This window comes from Triturus cristatus, chromosome 7 (genome assembly GCF_964204655.1).
Source record: "Triturus cristatus chromosome 7, aTriCri1.1, whole genome shotgun sequence".
NCBI lineage: Eukaryota > Metazoa > Chordata > Amphibia > Caudata > Salamandridae > Triturus > Triturus cristatus.
This window is the reverse complement of record NC_140590.1, coordinates 1,834,969,971-1,834,985,633: the sequence shown is the minus strand read 5'-3', so window position 1 is coordinate 1,834,985,633 and position 15,663 is coordinate 1,834,969,971. Positions and strand designations below refer to the sequence as shown.

Below are 15,663 nucleotides of genomic sequence, written 5' to 3'. Positions count from 1 at the left end.
ACTTGAGTTCTCAATATTTAGCCCAAGATACCTTTGTAGGACAATATCCAAGTCCCTGATAATCTGACATGCAACCCTTCTTGCTTGCATCTGTTTTTATCACATCGTTGTTCTTGTTTATTATTTAAATAAAAAGGATAAATGTGCATTTTTAAAAAACCTCTTAGACTTTTATGTATCATAGAAAAAAAGGACATTGATTGAAGAGTCAGTGGAACCAGGATACAGCTAGACATCGGCAGGACCGCATTCTGTCCTCGTGCCACTTGCAGTGCTTTCTGTAAGTAAGATCTGGTTGGTAATATTATAGATGAAGCCACAAGACCTAAGCCTTCATCTATGTTGAACCTGGTTTCTTGGGCAGACTGCAGAACTGTTTTAAGGATGTGAGTACCAGCTGGACCAGTGTAGGAGCCTCCATCACCAGATTAGTAGAGATGAAATCACAGACAACTGAGCATGCTCCTTTATGGTGCAGCTGTAACTGGAGAACTTTAGGAACTATCCAAGTAAGAAGATTGTCAGGGAGATGTCTAAGACCCCAAGCCCAAGCAGTAGTGCACTGCCAGCCCACCCTGACGCTAACCTCTCTGGAGGCTGCTGCATCAAGACAACAGGGAAAGAACATCCCTTAGTTTTCCTGACCTCATCAGAGGATGACCTTGATAAATGGTCCCTGCCACCACCAGGAAGCACCTGAAGGACATGTGTGTCCAGGTGGCTGCCTCTCTCAATGCTCTCATTACTGTGCACATCACTTGGAAGGAGTCAGAAGGATGAAGAGCCTCTTCTCTTGGTCTGCAGGTGCAGTGGGCGAGACAGCCCTCCACGTGGCTGCTCTTTATGACAACCTTGAAGCTGCTGTGGACCTACTGAAAGCGGCTCCGGATCTTATCAATGAGCCAATGACATCAGAGCTGTATGAAGGTAAGAGCAGAGAAAAGTCATATATGAATGAACACAACATATAGATGATGTTGGCATTTATAGTATGCACGGTCTGCCTTGGTTCTCTTTCGCACTGGTCTCCAGTCTGAATGTGATTTAAATAAAATAATGGGAACTGGAACCTATTTGTAAACTGAATGTATGTAAATAACAGAATACAAAAACAGTAGATATGGCATTTTATCTTAATTTTCCAATACATTTGGGAATTGTACATGGACATACATTAATCCTTAAAGTAATAGCAAACAATTATAGTTTCCTTGTTGATAACCCCTTCTTATTTCCCGTGCATAGCACTGTCAATCAATCAATCAAATATATCTAATAAGGGAGTGCTTAGGAAGTCCGGCATTTTTTTAAATGTAAATAAACTCAATACAATGTCAGTCCAAATTCTTTTTCCAATCATGCAACTTCTTCTTTGAGGTCCAGCTAATGCACAATAATTGCTTGGGAAGCCAAATAAGTATTATTCCAAATTGGGCTTGATGTAGTGATCATTCAAACAGCAAGATTCTTCACATAGATGTCAATATAATGCAGGAGCCGAGGTATGATATTTCAAACCAAACTTATTCTTTATTCTTCACAAAATCCAACACCAGCCCAGCCAATACGTTTCTTCCCTTACAGGGACTTCTTCAGGGATTAGAAAAATGATTATTCTCTCTTTTTGTGATGCTTTTCTTGATAGAAATATTCCATAATAATGCAGGTGTAGAGTTAATGTATCCTGAATGGAATCTACTATATTAAGCAGAATGGCTCCAAATCCCATCTATCACTAAGGAGTCGTGTAGATGGGATTTGGCAACATTCTGCTTAATGTAGCAGGTCACAAAGGGGAAACATTTACTGTACACCTGCATTTTCATGGTATATTTCTATCCAGAAAAGTGTCACTAAAATAGAGAAGAAAAATAATTTTTCTAATCCCAGATGAAGTCCCTGTTAGGGACAAAACGTGTTGGCTGGGCTGCTGTTGGATTTTATAAAGAATAAAGTTTGCTTTGAAATATCGTACCTTGGGTCCTGCATTGTATTGAAATCAATTAGAAAAATCTCAGTGCTTGAATGATCACTACATCAAGCCAAATTTTAAATAATACTGGCTTGGCTTCCCACCCAATTTTAGTGCATTGGCTGGACCTAAAGAAGAAGTTTCAAGATTAAAATAGGAATTTGGACTGACATTGTATTGACTGAGAAAAATAGTGGCAGCTAGGCCAAATAATTCACTGCACCACCCAATATAGTCACGGACAAAGTTCTTTTTACCACTGTTACCCACCTCAAATGGCCAGCTGCCCCATGGCACACATTACATGCACTTAAATTAAAAAAGATGAGAGGCAACACAGTCCCAAACCAAATTTGCTTGTGTACCGGTCGAATTTCCATATAGTAAACATGTTAGTCATGGTTTCCATTTTCATTTGAAAATTCTTATTTTATTGTTTTTTTTTCTTCTTTTCACACTCAAAAATTCAATAGCAACATCATGCAGCCAACGTGTTTCACCCCAAATCAAGGGCTTCTTCAGGGCATCGCTACTCTTGAGTTAGATCATAGATCACGTAAACAGCAGTGAAGATACTATTTCTGTTCCAGACGCTTTGTTGCGTGCTTATGGCTGCATCGTATTGCTATTGAATTTTCGAGTGTGAAAAAAAGAAAAAAGAACAATAAAATAAGAATATCCAAATAAATGGAAACCATGCAGCCCATAATTTGCACTCCCCTTGAACTGCATGTACCATGATGCAAAGGAGCAACCTTTTCTGGGATATGATGTAGTGTCTGGCCACTCCCTTTTCCCTACCCAAACTGATTTTCATGACATCCTCTACCATTTATCACACTTTCCGAATATTCCTTTTTATAAAAATTGCATTCCAACCAATTGATTACACTTCATTCGGCCCGAGACAGAACATCATGATTGTCGAGTCATTAAGGCAGCAGGCAGGGTTTGGCACCAATATTTTGCAGAAGGCCTTCAGTCCTCAGGTCAGCAGCTCTTCCTCTGTGTCTGTTTAATCCAAATTCAAGGTCCAGGCATGCCACCTAAATACACAATTTAGGGGTGTTAAAGGGAGAGAAAGGCAGTAGCCAATGGGCTACCTACCTTTAGGGTGTCTACACCCTCTAAGTGAGCACTTCCTGTGGGAAGGGGTACTACCCTGACCTATTTGCCTAATTTCCCCTCAGACCAAGCTGGAGGGAAGTGAAAAGTGGGGTCCACATCTCCTACCCCACCTTAGGGGTGGTGCTGCTGAATGGGGACCCGCCTCCTAATTTACCTAATTTTCCTGCCTGTCTTCGCCCAAATGTGGAGCAAGACAGGGGGTTGACACCCTCTACTAGCTGGAGCTGTCTGGGTCATATTTCAAAGGCGGCATCACCTTTGGAGCTTCCCGCCTTGGAAGGCCATCCTGTCCTGAGGGAGGTGTGAAGACCCTCTGCCTAGAGTAGGCCTTGTTCCTGGCCTCAGAGACTGCTTGCCCTCACCCCATGAGGTCAGAAACATGTCTGGGGTGGCAGGCTAGCTAAGAGTAGTCAGAGACCACACCAGTGCTTGAGGTGACCCTCTGAAGGGTATCTTGCATGCATTTGTTAATACATCCATCATTGGCATCAATGTGTGGGAGTGACCGTCTATGAACTGCCTGTGTTTCATGACACTGGCTCGGCTGTGTTGGTTGATAGGGGGTCAGGTGACAAAAGCACTTTACCTTCCAACATTCGGAATATCCACGTTGCCTCTTCCGGTGGAGCTGCTAAAAGGGTTATAATTCTTTGTATGTACATAATACTGATATCATAGTAGTTCAAAGTGCACCCTATAGTAGTGTGATATAGCATTATTCGGATTGTGAGGTTGGGCCATGGTGGCCAAGTGTTATACCACAGATGGGTACTGTAGGGGAGGGATTAGAATTGGACTTTACCCATATATGCATATTTTAGAGATTTGATCAACATGGACTGGGTCTACTACTGCTAATAATATTGCCAAGTGTGATTCACACCCAGGGTTCTATGACCTTCATGGTGCATGGTGTTAAATGTAAATGGCATTCCTCATCGTCAAGTGGGAAGTCTCCCTTTTGTGTTGTGTGGAACCTTTATTGTGTGCGCGTGCTGTGCTCTTGCTTTAAAAATTGCTTTTGAAGGACGCCTGACTGCTCAGTGCCAAGCTACCCAAGGGTGGGCATGGTTTTACTGTGTGTGCAATCACCTACCCTTTATTGGAGCAGTACCTTCTGCCTGGCTGGGGATCCCCTTCAGCCAAATAGACAGTGCAGTTCCAACATATACCCTATCTAGCTAAATGATGAACTTGTAGCTAGTATATATGCAAAAATATTGCAGAGTGGTGGAGAAAGGGTGTGTGGCTTCTGACAACCTCTCAGCAATCCAGCTGTGGGGGTCTTACTGGAGGTAACAGGAGGGCTAGTTGGCCCCCAAGGACCTTCAAGAGCCAAGGGGACTTCATCCTCCAACTAGTAGTGCACCAGGAGGGATGTTTGCTAGCTGGTGGAGAAAGGGTGCTTGGCCACCTAAAACCTCTCACCAAACCCACTGTGTAGGACTTGCTGGAGGTGACAGGAGGGGAAGGTGGCCCCCAAGGACCCTTAATAGCTATGGGGACTTCATCCTCCTACTAGTATTGTGCCAAGAGGTGCGTTTGAAGAGTGGTGGAGAAAGAGGCATGGCCTCCTATCAGGTCTTATCCATCCTGCTGTGTGGACTTACTGGAGGTAACAGGAGAGGTAGTTGACCCACAATGACATCCTTGGGGGCCAACTACCCATTCTGTTACGTCTAGTAAATCCCACACAGCGGGATTGCTAAGAGGTCTTTGGAGGCCATGCCCCCTTTCTTAGCCACTCTGCAAATGCAACTCCTGGCACACTACTGGTTGGGGGATGAAGTGCACTTTACTCCTGAGGGACCTTGTGGGCCAAGAAGCCCTCCTGATACCTCCTGTAAGTCCTATACAGTGTAATTCCTGAGAGCTGGTCAGAGGCCCTGCCCCTTTTCTTCACCACTCTGCAAATGCAACTACCACTTTAAAAACTATAGAAATTCACTGAAAAAACCAAAGGTTACAGGGATGGTATAGTTAGGAAATAGAATGTAAAAAAACATTGAAATTCACAGAAAAAAACCCCAAAGAATTCAGTGACATTATAGTGAGGCTCAGATCTTATTTGAGACACCATCATTGATGTCACTGACTATGACATGAGTGATGTAATATGTGAGGTCATAAGTAGTGCATTGCAGGGGCATACGTTATAGTTAGCTAAGGTTACAGGGTCATTATTGTTAAGCTCATATTTCACTCCTACAAAGCCAGTGAAATTCAGCAGTTATAGTTATATGAGCTAACTATAACTTATGCCCCCGCAAAGCACTGCTTATGACATCACATTTTACATCACTCATGGCATGGTCAGTGACATCACTGATGACATCTTAAATGACATCACTGATAACATCATCCACAGAACTACTTACACATACACTCACATACTCAAATCAACCATTCAAACACCCACTCATAAACCCATACAACTACTCACATACCCACTCACTGGTCCATAGAGCCAATCACACACCCGCTCACTTCTAATACATCTACTCATATAGCCACTCACTCATCCATGCAGCCTCTCACACAGCTGCTCACTCACCCACACAGCTACTCATACGCTCATGTATACACCCATACAACCACTCAAACATACACTTACACACCCATGCAAGCACTCACAAGTGTACTCAGTCACTCATACAGCCACTCACATAGACACTCACTTTCCAATACAGCCACTCACACAACCAATCAATTCACCAAACACCCACTCAAACAGCTACTCAATCACCCATACAGCTACTTACACACACAGTCACTCACTCATACAGCCACTCACACAACCACTTAGATACCCATACAGCCTCTCACAGACCCATAATGACACTCATACACCCACTCGCTCAACCATACAGCCACTCACTCACCCATGCATTCAGCCACCTACTCATCATTGCAGCCAGCCACACATCCAATCACACCCATAAGGTTACTCACACACACACTTAGTTACCCATAGAGGCACTCTCACACCTACTTATTCAACCATACAGCCACTCATACCCCAACTTACACATCTACACAGCCACTCAGGCATCCACTCACACACGGATAGACGCAGTCACACAGCCAATTACACAATATATGTTAGAAATAGTATTATTCAGTAATTCAAAAAGTATATTAATTTAACTTTGTAGTAACTTAGTGTAAATGTTTAGTACTAATAAACTTGTAGAAAAAACTCACAGTCACCGAATGATGTCATCAGTAATGTCATTTGAGATGTCAGGAGTGATGTCACTGAGCATGTCATGAGTGATGTAATATGTGAGGTCATAAGCAGTGCATTGCGGGGGAGTAAGTTAGGATTAGCTCAGGTAACCATTACTGCTGAATTTCTGTGGTTTAGTATGATTGAAATATGAGCCTAACTATATAAATATATTTATATATGTATTCACTGAAAAAAAAGTTTACAGGAACTTTATACTTAGGCTCACATTTCACTCATACAAAATCAGTGAAATACAGCAGTAATAGCTACCTGAGCTAACTATAACTTATGCCACTGCAATGCACTGTTTATGACTTCACATATTACATTACTCATGACATGGTCAATGACATCACTTATGAGATCTAAAATAACATCACTGATGACCACTGATGACATCATCCATGAAGTGTGTAGTTTCTAAAAGTGTATGAGTGTTAAATGTATATATATATATAGAGAGAGATGCTACATAACTTAAATTAGTATACTTTGTGTGCTAGTAATGAGTGTGTGGGAAACTGGGTTCTTGTCGCAGTACACCCCTCCTTTCGCCTGGTTTGTGATGCAACTTTGACTGAGGTGTACTGGATCCCTGCTAACCAGGTTCCAAGTATCAGTGTTCTTTCCCTAAAATTGTCCCACAATAAGCACCATTTCAGCCCTCTTGAAAGTACCTGGTAAACAGTACCTCTGGTACCAAGAGCATTGGAACTGAAGAGGGTCTACTTGGGCTGTGGCATGTATTGTGCCACCCTAGCATCCCCTCATCAAGAGCATGCAAACTGCCATTACAGGCTGCGTGTCTTGGTGCAGAGAAAACTGAAGAGTTGACATGGCACACAACCCTGTGTGAATTGCCCCCATACACTGTGTGAGGTATAGGTAAGTCACCCCAACTGCAGGCTATACAACCCTAAGGCAGGGTGCACTATATCCCATATGTGACATATCTGCATAAGCTGATATTGTGCTATAATATCATTCTTGGATATTGTCAGTGCACAGGGACGTCATGGAGAGTACATGGACTGGATACTTGCCATCACGAGTTTTTTAGCTCCATGATGGCTTCACTGTACTCTTATATGCTTGGTACCAAATATCTCATCTTAATAAAGCCTCACTGATGCCTGATGTTGGATTTATTAATAAATGTGCACAGGAAACACCTTAGCGGGTCCCCTGAAATCCTACCAAGCAATGGTGTGGTCTCTGACTAGTCTTAGCCAGCCTACTACCACCAGCCATGTTTCTGACCTCATGAAGTGAGAACCAACTCTCTCAGACACCAAGAGTAAAGCCTGCTCTGGGCAGAGGTGCATCACACCTACCCCAGGCCAGGATGGCCTTAGTGGTCTGCAAGCTTCATAGGCAATGCCACCCATTATATGCAACCCAGGCAGCTCCAGCAAGTGGAGGATGCAAACCCCTCCTGTCATGCTCCACATTTGGTGGGAGGACAAGTAGAAGAATTAGTTAAATTAGGAGGTGGGTCCCTATTTAGCCAGCATCAACCCTAAGGCAGGACAGGTGATATGGAGCCCACTTTTCATTTACCTCCATCTTGATTTGAGAGTGAATTTGCAAATGAGGGCTAGGGTACTGCCCCTTCCCACAAGGAGTGGATGCTTAGAGGGTGTAGACACTCTAAAGGTAGGGAACCCATTGGCTTTTACCAATCATCCCCTTTGATGTCCCTAAATTTAGTATTTGGGTGGTATAACTGGACCCAAACTTTAGATTCGATGGACACAAAGAAGATACAGACAAAGAAGAGCTGCTGACCTGAAAGTAGAAGACCTGCTGCAGAATTTTGGCACAAGCCCTTGCCTGCTGCTTCCAGGACTTAACAATCATGGTGTGCTGTCAAACCCTGTTGCTCTGAGGACTCTAAGAACCATGGAGCACCCCTATCCATTTGCCAATTGCCAGAGGACTCCCCTGGGGAAAAGGAAGTACTCTCATGCAGACCGCAGCAACCAAACATGAAGAGTTCGGATTACCGACTTGCTGCTCCACGGCAGCATCCCAGCAAAAAAAGGTACATCAGCTCCAACTCCAATTGCCCAAAAAGCAAGCACCCATCGAGGGATGTTGAGACAGCTGAGACTCACTTTGTGAGTGGCTCAGCTGTCCCGGAATTGTTCCTGCAACCTGTCTGGTCCTGATCCTAAAGACATCTTGATGCACACCGCCTGGCTGACCTATCTACTCGTAATTTTGCAACCTTGAAAAATTCATATCTTGTAAAGTATTTATTGTAGAATGAAGCTCTTGAACTGAAAAAATTATATAAAAATCAATGTTATTTTTGCAAATTGGTCCCAGATTTATTCTTGAGTGTATATATTATGCATTGCCTCTGTGAGTACAACTAATGCTTAGCACCACCCTCTAAAACCCTAACTGCTCACCCACACTACCACAAATAAAACATCAGTATTATCTTCTTTTGCCTCTGCATGCTAACCTGGGTTACCCTGGACTCTCTGCAAAGTGTATTTCGCTTTAGTGCACTATTAGAGAGCCAGCTTCCTACAGATTTATACTATTTCTAACACTTAATATGTGATGGGGTTTATGATTGTGTTTATGTGAGTGGGTGTTTTAGTGACTGTATGGTGTGTGAGTGGGTGTGTGAGAGGATAAATGTGTGAGTGAGTAGTTGTGTGATTGGCTGTATGGGTGGGAGTGTGGGTGTGTGAGTTACTGTATCGGGGTCCAAGTGGCTATGTGAGTGGCTGAATGGGTGAGTGGGAGGGTGTGTCAGTGCTGCATGAGTGAGTGAGTATGCCAGAGGCATGTAAAGGTGAGTGATGGGGTCAGTGAGTGATTATCAGTGAGTGAGTGCTTGTGTCAGTGACTGTATAGTTGAGTGTGTATATGTGTTAGTATTCGTATGAGTATCTGGGTGTGTGAGAAACTATATGAGGGAATGAGTGGCTGTGGGAGTGACTGTATGGTGACTGGTGATATTATCGCCTTTCTCTTCTAAATGAAGATTGAAATACCCTAAAATGGTAAAATGACCACAGGAGATGAATGGAGATACTTGCATCTGGTTGGATTACTGGTTTATTGCCCTTCCTGCCCTAGAAACCAGTTCCTTTTAAACTGGGACCAGGTGTTTAGACCGATCATCTCCTGTGCTCATTTTACCATTTTAGGGGATTTCAATCTTCATTAACAAGAGAAAGGTGATAATGACACCAAGGCTTTCTTGGATATTATGAACAGATTTGGCTTCTCCCAACTGCCATCTGCCATCACTCATACAGTCAGCCTTAACCTGGATGGGTTCTTTACCAACTCAGATGCACTGACAGTAGAAGATTGTCTTCCGTTACGTTGGTCAGATCATCACATAGTGCTGTTTAGAGTTCATAGGGAGATGGTAGAGAAGAGTACACAGAGTAACTCCACCCAGTGCAGGAACTGGCAGAAGCCCTAGCCAAATTTCAAGTAAGAGACTCAAGTGGCTTAGGATCATTAGCTGAGAACTTTAATATTTTGGTATTGTCAGTCAAAGAGGAAGTGGCTCCTGTCAGTATGAATGTTAGCAGCAAGAGGAAAACATCTGGCTGTGGTTTTCAGAAAGACTTAATGACCTCCAAAGGCAAGGTCGTAGGCAAGAACGGAAATGGAAAATGGCACTGAATTTGGAAGAAAAGAACAAACACATAGATCTAATTTGAAAATATGAAAGCACATTTTTTAGGCTAATTCATCTTTCTTTTTGCTGAAGATAAGATCTGCTATTTATATCCCAAAATAACTATTCAAGATGGTTTGCAATCTCACATCCCTCCCCAATACAATTAGTCCTGGAGAATTCCCAAGATTTTTGTAATAAGGTGACACAGCCCTACACATTGCTGATCGAATATGTGCACAGGTTTAAGGTGAGAGAGCTCTGCACATTGCTGATCTAATATGTGCACATGTTTTAAGATGAGACGGCGCTGCACATTGCAGGTCTAAATTTGATTTGTTTGAAGGTGAGATGGGCCTGCACATTATTGATCCAATATGTGCACCTGTTTTAAGGTGAGAGGGTGCTGCACATTGGTGATCTTATATGAGCACATGTTTAAGGTGTGACAGCGGTACACATTATTGGTCTACAAAACTGACTTGTTTGAAGGTGAGACGGCCCTGCACATTATTGATCTGATACGTGCACATGTTTTAAGGTGAGATGGCGGTACACATTGCTGGTCTAATATATGCACATGTTTTAAGGTGAGAATGCGGTGCACATTGCTGGTCTGAAAATGGATGTGTTTGAAAGTGAGATGGGCCTGCACATTATTGATCCAATATGTGCACCTTTTTTAAGGTGAGAGGGTGCTGCACATTTGTGATCTTATCTGTGCACATGTTTAAGGTGAGAGAGCGGTAGACATTGCTGGTCTAAAAACTGACTTGTTTGAAGATGAGATGGCCCTGCACATTATTGATCTGATACATGCACATGTTTTAAGGTGAGATGGCGGTACCTATTACTGGCCTAAAAATTGACTTGTTTTAAGTTGAGACGGTGCTGCACATTGCTGATCTAATAGATGCACTTGTTTTAAGGTAAGATGGCTCCGCCCATTGCTGACCAAACATGTTCCCTCGTTTTAAGGTGAGACAGTGCTTCACATAGCGGTACTGAACCAAAACCTGAACCTGGTAAAGGAGCTGATTTGGAGAGGAGCAGATGTGGCATCACCTCGAGCCTCTGGAACATTCTTCACTCACAGTGCGCATCACCTCATATACTTTGGTAAGTGGCTGTTAATGCACTGGTTGGTCCTCGGGTAAATACTTTGGGGCAGATTTATCAATTTTTGACACAGCACAATGCAGCCGTCCACATTGCTGCTCTGCATGAAAGGAAAAGGGCAGGAATGAACAGTAGTTAACATTATACAGCGTATTCCCGTTCTTTCCTATCGGTGGCACACTTTTAGCTGCCTACCACCAACGCAGGCACCTTTGCTTCATGTTGCACGGGTGCCTGTGCTGTAGTCAGGATAGTTTTTGTACAGGAAGGGACACCTTCCTGCACAGAAACAATAAACACCTCACTGTGGGGGTGTAGCCTTTTTTGTTACACATTCCAGGGTCTACCGCTCAAGGTAAATCTGGGAATGCGACAAAATCCATGGGTGCATGCTCCACCAATGGAACGCCTCCCTGGGGCAGAGTAACACAGAGCCATGCAAGGGTCTAGAGCACAATAATGAATAGCAGTTGATGATCTTGTCTGTTGTACTCGGTTACCTTTGCCAGCTCTACAGCTTGCATTGTTTTATTTGGTTACAGGGGAGCACATCTTGTCCTTCGCTGCTTGTATGGGAAACATAGAGCTTGTCCGGTTGCTTCTTGAAAGCGGAGCTGACCTCAGAGCCCAGGACTCACTGGGTAAGTTGAACATTATGTATCTCAAAGTTACTGGACCGACATATGCCCAGGGACCTACCTGGGGTGGCACTGATTTAGTCTGACAACACTATTGCCCTCTTGTGCCTAGTGGATCAGTGTTTGTCATTTCTGTTTTCCATAAGGGGTGGAGCTCCGGAATCACTCAAGAAACTATAGTTTTGGCTTCTTGTGGCATTTCCATGGAATGCCATGGGATTGACCTCCCACAACTGGACCACATGGTATAAAGTAGGCTGTCTTTAGTATCGCCCATGATATATTTGTGATCTGCTATCGGGTTTGGTTGGCTTTGACATTACGTTCTATAGTATTGAACCATGTACTCCTGCCATGGAATGCTATGCATTGTACTGTGCAACTTGCACTGTCTCCCAGTTAGTTCGGCAGCGTATTTTATACGCCTGAGGATCAAATATCAATAAAAACTGGTTAAATAAATATATATATCTCGAAATGACTGAGCAACTAAGGTGTCTAGGCATCTTCAGGGAGTGGAGATCATTCGGTTCCCATTGGTAGCCTTTGCTATTACTGCACGGAAACATGTATACATGCCTTGTGGCAGAGATGGGGGTTGCATGGATGGGGGTTGCATGGATGGGGGTTGCATGGATGGGGGTTGTATGGTGAGAAAGTGCCTAGAAGCATGGAGGATGCTCAGTGTGAGATAGTTTACCCACACTCCAGTCCTCGGCCACCTTTGAAAGGGGCAGTAAGTTCTTTGATTTCAGTCCTCCATGTTACAGGATGTCTTGTGTGTCTTAGCTTGACATATGTGGCAGCACATAATGGGAGAGCTAGTGAAGGAAAGGCGTAACTATGCAAAAGGCCAATTGTTTATCATCTTGCTGAGAAGTGTGAAAATAACACATTTATTGGTACCTAAAAAATGCAAAGTTTGAACTTCAAAGAGCTCCATAAAGAGCAATAGTCACGAGATTACGAAGGTGAGCGAGGTGTGACCCTGCCTGGGTGAAAGAGATGCAGCAAATCAATTGTCAGGGCTGATCTTTGACACAACTTTATTTTTGCGGAGTTTTATATAGCACAAACTTGACACGAACCCAATCAGGTATCAGAGCGCTTTACATAGCACCAGTTACGTCACATTAGGACACACATTCATTTTTTGTTAGGCACAGGGAGATTACGTGATTGCCCAGAATCACAGGATGTTCAGTGTCATTACCGAGACTTGAACCCAGTTCCCCAGGTCTGAGGTCGAGCGCCCTAGCCGTTAGGCCAACTCCTCTCCCCACTTTCGCACGATTCTGTGTAGGATGTCCAGGTTTCTGTCTTTGGATCGGAGAGTATAACGCTGGCACTCATGGTTGTGTTCATTTCTTTGCCAGCCATTTTTAGGACACCCTTCAATGACACATTTTGCATATTTCACACCTTTCCGTTTGCTCTTGTATCGCACTCATGGGCTAAAGTCAGCAAGGTGTACGCTCCTCCTGGAGTCACTTTTTGAACACATGCATTATGTTGCTGAGCTTAACAGCTGTATATAAATATGTGATCACTCCACCGCAAGTGTTGTTTGTTTGGCAGGGGGGGAATGGGAGGGGTTATAATGTTCAGACAGTCCCCCAGAAATATCTTTCCACACACAACAGATTCAGTGGGCTCGAGTGTGTGGATTGACTGCAGTTGGATGATGATAGTTCATTGTCCTGTCCCCACCCTAGGATTGTAGAGGTGCTAGAGGGTGGTAAGAATGCGACCTGTGCCAATTCCTACTGCCCCTCTCCAGTATCCCTTAGTGGGATAAAAAGCCCTTATCAGCCGGAGGGGAGTAAAGGTCAAGAAAGTATAGAGAAGGACCTATTAGCAAGTACAGTACACCATACTGGGATAAAGGCTCCCAAACAACTAAGGGGTAACGATGTTGAGGTAAGCGTAGTGAAGAATCTCTCAGACAGTTTCTTATACATACCTGATACCAGTGGTGCAAAAAGGGATGGTGTTTCGCTTCCTAGAGGGGCTACTACCTCAAAGCAGATGACCATACTCTCTTGGAACCTTGCGGGCCTAGCTAACAAATTAAATTGCACGGAATGGGGTTGTTTAGTGGACCATATTGACATCTGTATATTCCAAGAAACGTGGGCCAGAGAGGAATATCCTAGAGAGGGGTTTACCACCTTCTATGTACCAGCAAGATGGGGCGGGAAAGGCAGACCATCTGGAGGCCTTGCTATTTGGGTAGCCCTGAACCTGGGGTGTTCGGCAGAGATTGTAGCTACAAATTCCAATGATCTCCAATGCTTAGTTTTAAAATGGCCAAGTTCCTTTAGACTGGCAATTGTGAACGTCTATTCTCGTCCTGTACGGTTGGCATGTGAATCATCTACTACAGAGGAGCTATCCCACTTTCTAACAGAAATGCCCTGTGATTCTAATATTGTGATAGCTGGTGACTTGAATTGCCACTTTGAGCCATTCACGGGAATGAACGAGGGTGCGCTTATGGACGAAGACGATTATTGGGCAATTCCATCTTGCCAATCTCCGTCCCCCAAATTATGGTCTCCATTGGCAAATCAGATCTTGGCCCTGACCTTGAACAATTCCCTGAGAGCCTGCAACGGGCGCACCCCGTCCGACACTACTTCAAAGTGTACTTTTAATAAAAGGGGACAAGAGTCTCGCCTAGATTACATCATGGTTGAGACCAAGTTATGGTCTAAGGTTATCGACTTTAGGGTAATTCCTAGAGTTGAGAGTGACCATAATGCTCTCTGCCTAGAAATGCTACTACCAGGTCCTGAGGGCTCCCTACCAGTGGAGTCGGATAACATGGGTGATGGACTGTTGCTCTCTAATAAAAGACGAAGAGTAAAATGGGCCAAAATTATAGATTCCCATGACGGAATAGCCAAACTCTACAATATAGTACTACCCAGACTCCTACAGGTTGAAAGTCTAATCATTGAGTACCCCAACGATGATTTTAATAGGAAACTAGGAATCATCCACCGGGACTTGGTGTCTAGTCTAGCAGAGGTTACTAATCCTCTTATCCCTAGGCGGAGGAAATATATAACCCCAGCCTCATCCTGGTACAATTCATCGTGCAGAAAGGCTAAGGCAGAGCTACTCCTGGCAGTAAAATCTGGGAGTGACAGAGCGAGAATCAGAGAATTAAGATCACACTATAAAGGGGTTATGGCCGATGCCAAAAAGGAGTGGGATACGGAAAGGTGGTCCAATCTAACTGCCGCTCTGGAATCCAGGGATGCACGCAGATTTTGGTCTTTAGTTAATTTAGGAATAGGGGATTTGAAATCAGCTGTGGAACCCAATATTGAACCATCAGTGTGGGAAGCCCATTTCAGGGGCCTTTATACGGACGAACAGAGTATGACATTGTCCTGCCTCTGGCAGCCATTTCCAGCGAGGATGAGGCCCTAGAATTTACTTTAAGTGAGGTGACCACTGCAATTGGCAAACTTGCAGCCGGAAAGGCCCCGGGGCTTGACAAACTCCCCGGTGATCTCTTTAGGCAGCAACCTGGGATATGGGGTCCCTATTTCCTAGTTCTGTTTAATGTCATATTGCGCGGTATGGAGATTCCCTGTACTTGGCTGGGTGCAGAGATAGTCCCGATTTTTAAGAAGGGCTCTCCTCTGCTTCCAGTCAACTACAGGCCTATCAGCCTTATCGATGTGCCACAAAAAATCTTCGCTCGACTTGTTCTGAACCACCTCCTGGAGTGGATGGAGGACCATGATGGCCTGAGTCCTTTTCATGCGGGGCTCAGAAAGAATACTTCAACCATGGATCAGATCTTCCGGTTGCTCCTTGTATACTGGAAAATTGTTAAGATGGAGGGAGGTAGTTTATATATGGTCTTTGTGGACCTTCGGTCCGCTTTTGACCTTGTACCACG

At 43.9% G+C, this 15,663-nt stretch overlaps 1 protein-coding gene across 5 annotated transcripts in view; it reads left to right on the top strand.

Moving 5' to 3' along the window:
• Positions 1 to 15,663, top strand: part of LOC146813352 (transient receptor potential cation channel subfamily V member 6-like) — a 154,094-nt gene that overhangs the window by 15,630 nt on the left and 122,801 nt on the right. For all 5 annotated transcript variants that reach the window (XM_085620164.1, XM_085620162.1, XM_085620161.1 and 2 more), the window contains 3 exons: positions 805 to 927; positions 10,966 to 11,106; positions 11,649 to 11,747. In XM_085620164.1, the coding sequence (XP_085476290.1) occupies positions 805 to 927; positions 10,966 to 11,106; positions 11,649 to 11,747 (363 nt within the window). The remainder of the gene's footprint in view (positions 1 to 804; positions 928 to 10,965; positions 11,107 to 11,648; positions 11,748 to 15,663) is intronic.